A 7,516-nucleotide genomic window follows, 5' to 3' on the forward strand; every position below is an offset into this window, starting at 1 on the left:
AAATTGCAAATTTTTAGTTGAAAAAAATAACTGCTAACTACCAAAAAAAACTATTGCAGTTCTGTTGCATGGCTGCGATGCAAGAAGAAAATAAACACATGCAAACGGCAGCAAATTCATGGCAACGCGACAAACGGATACACGAAAACAATAATGCAAAATCTTAGAAATTCCAGTATTACTATTTATTACTTCATGTGTCAACAGACAACTCTCAAGAGATTTGATTACATGCTTCGCGCCAACGATTTCAGCTTTTTCTACAAACCTACTGGTGTGTATCCCTGACCTTCTGAGCCCTACAAACAAAACAGAACCGTATGACCTAGAGTCTACAAGCCTGTAAAAGGTCGCATGAAAAGAATATGATGAATGAGAGACACAAAACATGGTGCCTCGGAGTTCATACTGTGTGACTATTAGACTCCAGTAGCCTGTCTGATTCTGAGGGCATATCGGATGACATTTCAAAATTTTGCTTGGCTGTCATCTTGTTCCACTCATTCTCCACGCGGAAGAAAACCCACTGAAACCGCCTCAGCATTTCCAAAGCTGTTATCGCAAACACTGTGAGGTAGTTGTGCCGGAGATGCGCCGACAACTTGTATGTCCATGTGCAGCGGAGAATGAGATTGCTGCCTAACACCCAGTAATACACCTGTAGAGCAATCACATCAGCACCAATGAAAAAACACCAAGGTAGGCTAGTTTAAACAATGAACATATATTCAAGACTATACCCAGTTCCGCCCATAAAGAAGGCTTGTCCATGTGCTTGGGCTTTTGAACATGAAAATCCTGGTTAAAATGCTGCAGGGATCGAGAGAAAAACTCGTTAGCAGCAGCGCAGGACTTGGATGTTCAAGGAGTAGGAAAATATTCTTGTAAAGACAGGCACCTCAAATCCCAATCACGCTTTATATCCCAGTAGAAGGAATACAGCGAATTTATAACCCCCGAAATAAGCCAGAGGGGCCGGTAAAAGCTAACCCACTGGTCAGGGAATACATGATACTTGAGCGCCGATAAAAAAATCACCGGGACTGCTGTCGAGTACTTGAGTGCTGGATTTTGGACAAAATTACTGTTAAACGATTTCCGTAATCAGGTATAAACGCATACAATCCCAAATCTTTATGTTACATTTTAAACATCCAAGTTCACCTAGTAAAATAAAATAAATGAACAATCAAAGCTGCTGTATGCTGAGTAATACCGTTCAGAAGACAACTCTTCTCCTTTGTATCCTTGTACTGTCGAAGGCATTGGAAGAAACGACACAAATAAGGGAGCACGAGGACTAGAGGAATAGCTATAGAGTGGCTACCACAAATTGAATCAGCTTCAAACCAAGCGATTGTCGCCACCTGTAAAATACCAAATAACAGACATTAAAGAGGAACAAGATGAATTCTAGCCATAACTTACCAAACAAAGCATTACTGCATTAGCATATCATTTGCCAACAGTATGGAGAATGCTGCCGAGTAACAACACTATGAGCATAATAATAGGGAAATACAGAAATTAACCTGACGATTGACCATGCGACAAACTGAACGTTCCAAATCTGAGAACACCTGTCAAGAAATACAAGAATTAAGCAAAAATGCTAGAAATGTCAACGTGGGACAACAAGAAGCTATAAACAATACTCTACAAAACTTAGCAATAGCACACACAGCATTTTCACCTAGATAGCATTTTCTCCCGAAACATACTACATTATAGCCAATACAAGAAACAGATAATCATATACTCCCTCCGTTTCTAAATATCAGCCCTTCTAGAGATTTCAATACGAACTACATACGGATGTATATAGACATATTTTAGAATGTAGATTCACTCATTTTGCTTCGTATGTAGTCCATATTGGAATCTCTAAAAGGTCTTGTATTTAGGAATGGGGGGAGTAACATAAACTAAACTTATGTGGAACTATCACAGTGACATTTTTGTCAAAGTTTTTCCAATAGTGATAAGCTAAACAAAATAATCCACAATCAATATTTCATATAAATAAGTGGATACCTTTGACATGGATGTAAAAATATCAGCCAAAAAGAAGTCGGGGAATGTAATTGCCTGCAAAATAAAGGCATGGGGGATAATTAAATTTCATTTGATACGGTTGCTGGTTCCACAAGCACAATCAGATACATTAATGCCATGATGAAGCAAAACCTATGCATTACTAACATTTTGAACAACTTACTTGCAATGGAAGTATTATACGCAACATTGTCCTCAGGAAGTAAAAGCGCGATGATAAATAAAACATATCAAACGGAGAAAGGAGGACTATCAAAAGGATAGCATACAACAGAACCTGCAAAGAATAAGAAAGATAAGTCAATTTAACCACCCCGTATTTGAAAAGTAACGCATTGCTACAGAATACGAAGAATGCACGGCAGGATTTTTCCTTTTCCAAGTTGAGGGAGGAACAGGTAGACCTTGCATCAAGCAGAACTTCACATTGACTTAACTACTACAAGCAGACAGCAATATGTATACATTATCAATTGTTTTTGTGGGTAGATGTACATTAATTTCTGTTCTTGCACATAAACCATACTAAATGGACCTTTTGCTTGATATGATTCAGGAAAATAGATTTAACTTTTAGAAAAGTAGGCTATGTGCAGTGAAGTGATGTGCTAAAGAAACATATAATGGACAAACTACCACTCAGATCATCTGCTATGACAGGATGTAAGTTCCAATTTATCAATTAGCACTGCATACCCAGTCGGACACACTCAGTGGGAGAATAATTTTATTAGATGTCAATAATACTATAGCTCTGCGGATAATATTTGTGCACACTGTAGAGGCCAAAAAATCTCATGAACTCCGGCACAGAAGAAAGCATGAAAGGAAAAGATTCAATGGGCTGGATATTACACTGGTTGAGAAGCAGCAAGTGACACTTCCCCATGTGAGTACAGGTATAGGTAAGCTGTCATACTTGTGGGAACAATTAAAGTAAGCCAAGTAGCACACTGTCAATAAGACAAAAGAAAAGGTTACTTTGGCAGAATAATACGTCAGATACAAGTAATATAAGAAGTTATACAGCATAATATAAACATAAAGAACATGGAGAATGCACAAATAAAAAAAAATAGAACACAGCTAATACAAAAGGTCATGATACAGGTTAAATAAAAGAGAGCCAGGTTCAAAAAAAGAGGCACTCAGCATTCACATTAGAAAATACAACAGGCACATGTTATTCTCAAGAATAATCATCCAAATGACGTATGTTCTTTGAGAAACTACATTAGGTATTATCTATGAGTGTAGTTGCAATGCCAAAAAATGGATTGGCAACTAGGTGAAATGTTGTGGGCTTGGAAGTTAAAATCAGCACAAATGTGGTAAGTAAACATTTTGCAAACTCAAGACGCTGTCACAAGTCACAACAACAGTATGGCACATAAATTATTCAAGAAATGTATACAGCAAATGTCCTATGGAATGACTAGAACATGTTGCCTATGGATGCCTATGTCAGTTCAATTGCACCCAACATGGATATTAACTTCAGCAAGTCCAGACTCAAGCAACATTTTTAAAATGCAAATGCAATCAAGAGAGATCAATAGGCATACCCTCCAAATTTCTCGGTGTGATAAATGTGTTTGCGCAAGATCAAACACCTTTACATAATTCACTGATGATTGTGCAAAGACCCACAAATTCACTCCCCATAACCAAATCATAAGTGCCTACAATAAGAACACTAAGCACAGTTACATAGATGCACAGGTAGCTGCTTGATTTTCTGTCTTAATACCTTGAGCATAACACAATACAGTAATAAATAGAACTCACCACAAGGAAGAGAGGATTATAGTATAAGAAAACCTCATACAGAAATAAATCTCGCAGATCAGCACTCATCCTCATAACCGAGTCCCACCCTATCTGTAATCCCAAGAGTATTACCAATTACCACAAGATCGATTTCATGCAAGAAAATAAGGTCATGGACCGATCATAGAAAGACTGACCTTACAACAGCATAAACCCCATAGGAGAAACAATATAGCCTGGAAAAAAGACAGGTTGATAAGCAATTTGACAGATAAAATCCAGGCAGATGTGAAATCAATAAAACAGGATATTTAGGGTACATACATTTGATTAATTTATACAGTGGAGCAGGTTAATATATATGCATATAGTTTTATAAGGACATGCAAATGTATTTGAGCCTCTAAGAGGAAATTCAATAATAAATCATAAATCATTGGCACCGCAAGGGGCTCCAGCAGGGTGATCCTGTGTCACCACAGCTTTTTGTGCTCGCCGTTGACATCTTGGGCAGGCTCGTCAAGTGCGCTATTGACATGGGAGTCATGGCGCGGCTACACCCGAGGCGCTCCATTCCCACTGTGTCGCTGTACGCAGACGACGTGGTGCTATTCTGCCACTGCTCGCCCAGCGACATCATTGCCGTGCGTGAGGTCCTGACGCTCTTCGGCCGCGCTTCCGGCCTAATGGTGAACTACGCCAAGAGCTCCGCCTCGCTGCTGCACTGTGACACGGACGAGGCGACAGCAGCACTTGCGCACCTAGGCGGCCTCATCGCCAACTTGCTGATCACCTACCTCGGGATCCCCCTCACGGTAGGCCGCCCAACTGCAGCCCCTAGTTGATGGGATTGCCGGCCGGCTCCCCGCTTGAAAGGCCAACCTGATGAACAAGCCTGGGCGGCTTGCGCTGGTGAAGTCTGTGCTGAGCGCCATCCCCGTGCATCAACTACTCGCCTACGCGCCGCCAAAGAAGACGCTTCGTCAAATTGAGAAGATTGAGCATGGTTTCTTGTGGGCCGGCCGTGCTGCCGCCAATGGAGGCCACTGCCATGTCAACTGGCGCCGCGTTTGCCGCCCCATATCGCACGGAGGCCTGGGAGTCCAGGACCTGGAGCGCGCTGGCCTTGCTCTACGGCTACGATGGCTATGGTTCTCGCGCACTGACCATGAGCGCGCCTGGAATGGCCTGGACCTACAATTCTCTGCCGAGGAGCGAGCGCTCTTCTTCGCGTCCACCACGATGACCCTCGGAAACGGAACAACGGCATATTTCTAGGAAGACCGCTGGATAAATGGACAATCATTTGTGAGATCGCCCCGGCACTTTACAAGTGCATACCCAAACACCGGAGCAAAATCCGGACCGTCGCTGAATGCAAGGCCATAGCTGGGCCAGGGACATTCATGGGACCTTGGGCATACACGAGATTGGCCAGTACCTTCAAGTCTGGCTGGCGATCGAGCATATCATGCTCTCGGACACCCCTGATCAGCTAGTTTGGAGATGGACGGCCTCCGGTATATACTCTGCTAGCTCATGTTATCTTGCCACCTTCCAGGGATCCATGACTTGCTTCTCGTGGAAGCTCATATGGAAGAATTGGGCGCCGCCAAGAGTGAAGTTTTTCCACTGGTTGGCCAACCAAGACCGGTGTTCGACGGCCGACCGCTTGGCTCGACACGGTCTCCAGCACCAGCCACGATGCCCACTCTGTGACCAGGCTCCCGAGACGATGCGCCACCTCCTCTTGGAGTGCCCCTTCGCCAGGCAGACTTGGCACGAAATCCTATCCTGGCTACGGATGACCACTGCAGGGCCAAGCCACGAAGATTCACTCATGGACTGGTGGCTGCAGGCAAGGCAAAACACGCCAACGCTGATGCGTAAGGTCCTAGCCTCCATTGCTCTGTTGACACCATGGATGATCTGGAAACAGCGCAACAGATGCATCTTTGAGGGCGCCCAGCCCCTGGTTAAATCCTGGTCTCGAAGATCAAAGAGGAAGCCGAGCAGTGGGCAAGAGCGGGCGCCCACGGCCTACGCGTCATTCTGCCGCCCACCTGGGACGTGCACTAGTTTCGCTGATCCTAATTTGTAATTGACCTCCTAGGAGGATTGTATCAAAACTCTACCTTTTCAATGCAATGAAATGCAAAAGCCCTTTGCATTTTCTCAACAAAAAAAATCATTGAGGAAAACAAGCAGCAGCTCCAACAGGACAATAGCAATCCTGAATGGCCATTTACAAGGCACGATACAGGGCTCCAACAGCTGTATCAACAGAGTGCTGCTGTTCTGTAATGAGCAAAGGCGCATTTTAGACTAGCAGAGAGCTAGGTACGGCATGAGTTTGAGCCCCATTTACAAAGTTTGCATATGTAAGGCAGTGAAAAGAGAGAAGCATCAGGTGTGATGGGCTTATCCCTTATCTGTTCTCAACTTTGCATTTTAGGTACTGACCATGATCAACAGAGCATATATATAACTCATGAAAAGAGAGGGTATTAATTGACCCATTTTCAGGAGCGGGTACATTACACTACTACAGTATTTGCAGGCAAATGTATGCGATGGGTATAACAAGCTCAGACAATCTGAAATCAGAGCTCATGTGTGTGAAACTTACACTTAGTAATACATTCCACAGCACAGTAGAGGGAAAATTGTGGTTGAAAAGCTAACCTACCTTAAACCGCCAAAGAAAGAGCGGCGAAGGCATGCCCACAACCGCGGGGACGGACGCGCCCTTCATCTCGCCGACGATCCCGGGCCTCTGCGCGCGCAGGCGCGGCGCCTGCGCCTCCGCAGGAACCCTGCGTACGCAGAGATTAATCGCACCGGATCAGCAGCATGCAACGAAATCCGCGAGCAATCAAGAAACGGAAGAGCACAGGTGCTGCGGGATCTCGCCGCTCTCCCACGAATCAGACTCGGCCAGAGCCGGTGCCGCGGCGGCTTACCGGGAAGCAACAGCCCGGATCTCCACCTGAACAGGGGAGATGCCGCCGCCGGGGTGAAAGGAAGGCGCAGCTGCCGCCGGCTAGGGAAGTGGGCGAGCAGGACCGTCAGGACCGAATCGGATTGAAAACCTGACGAATTATTCGGCTGGGTTCAGGCAAGGATCTGCCGGATCTGAGGCGGCTGCTCCGGAGCTCCCCTGACCCTTCGTTGCCTTCAGCCAGCCGCCCCAGCGACAGAGGGAGAGATCCGGGAGGTCGCCGGTCGCCTTCGACCGTGGAACTGGCAACAGCAGGGAGGAGACCCGCAGAGATGAGAACACATGGCAAGCACGAATCTTAAAGTATGCACCCCTTTCCTATACACATTTTACGAGCACGGTCGATTTGATGCCAAAAGTTCGCATGCCAATTGGCTAGTGATTGGTTGGTTATCAATTTTTTCTGCCAATCTCACAAAATGTTATCAACTTGGCAAGTTTTGATTTTGCCAAATATTGGCATTCAATCATTCATTGCTCAACTTTGCATTTACATGATGTGCTCTTCAAATTTGTTCGATGAGTACTTTCATTTGTAAAAACCATATAACAACATTGTTCATGGTAAGAAAATGATGCGGCACACCCATTGTATAGCAAATGGTATGGCATCACCTATAGTGTGGGCTAAAGTGATTCAAAGTCTCATTTAAATTGACTCGGCCAATGAAATTCATCGATGATACATGT

The 7,516-nt window shown here is 44.6% G+C and overlaps 1 protein-coding gene across 1 annotated transcript; it reads right to left on the minus strand.

Moving 5' to 3' along the window:
- Positions 1 to 151: 151 nt before the first annotated feature.
- LOC125519900 (SPX and EXS domain-containing protein 5-like) lies at positions 152 to 7,098 on the minus strand. Its single transcript, XM_048684678.1, has 14 exons — positions 6,789 to 7,098; positions 6,515 to 6,641; positions 4,023 to 4,061; positions 3,844 to 3,936; positions 3,621 to 3,737; positions 2,913 to 3,008; positions 2,219 to 2,332; positions 2,035 to 2,088; positions 1,533 to 1,580; positions 1,217 to 1,367; positions 899 to 1,064; positions 741 to 810; positions 410 to 658; positions 152 to 299 (listed from the first exon to the last, which is right to left on the minus strand). The coding sequence occupies exons 2-14, from the start codon at positions 6,578 to 6,580 to the stop codon at positions 261 to 263; spliced, it is 1,302 nt and encodes a 433-aa protein (XP_048540635.1). The 5' UTR covers positions 6,581 to 6,641; positions 6,789 to 7,098; the 3' UTR covers positions 152 to 260.
- Between the last annotated feature and the right edge of the window lie 418 nt (positions 7,099 to 7,516).

Source organism: Triticum urartu, chromosome 7 (genome assembly GCF_003073215.2).
Source record: "Triticum urartu cultivar G1812 chromosome 7, Tu2.1, whole genome shotgun sequence".
Classification (NCBI taxonomy): domain Eukaryota; kingdom Viridiplantae; phylum Streptophyta; class Magnoliopsida; order Poales; family Poaceae; genus Triticum; species Triticum urartu.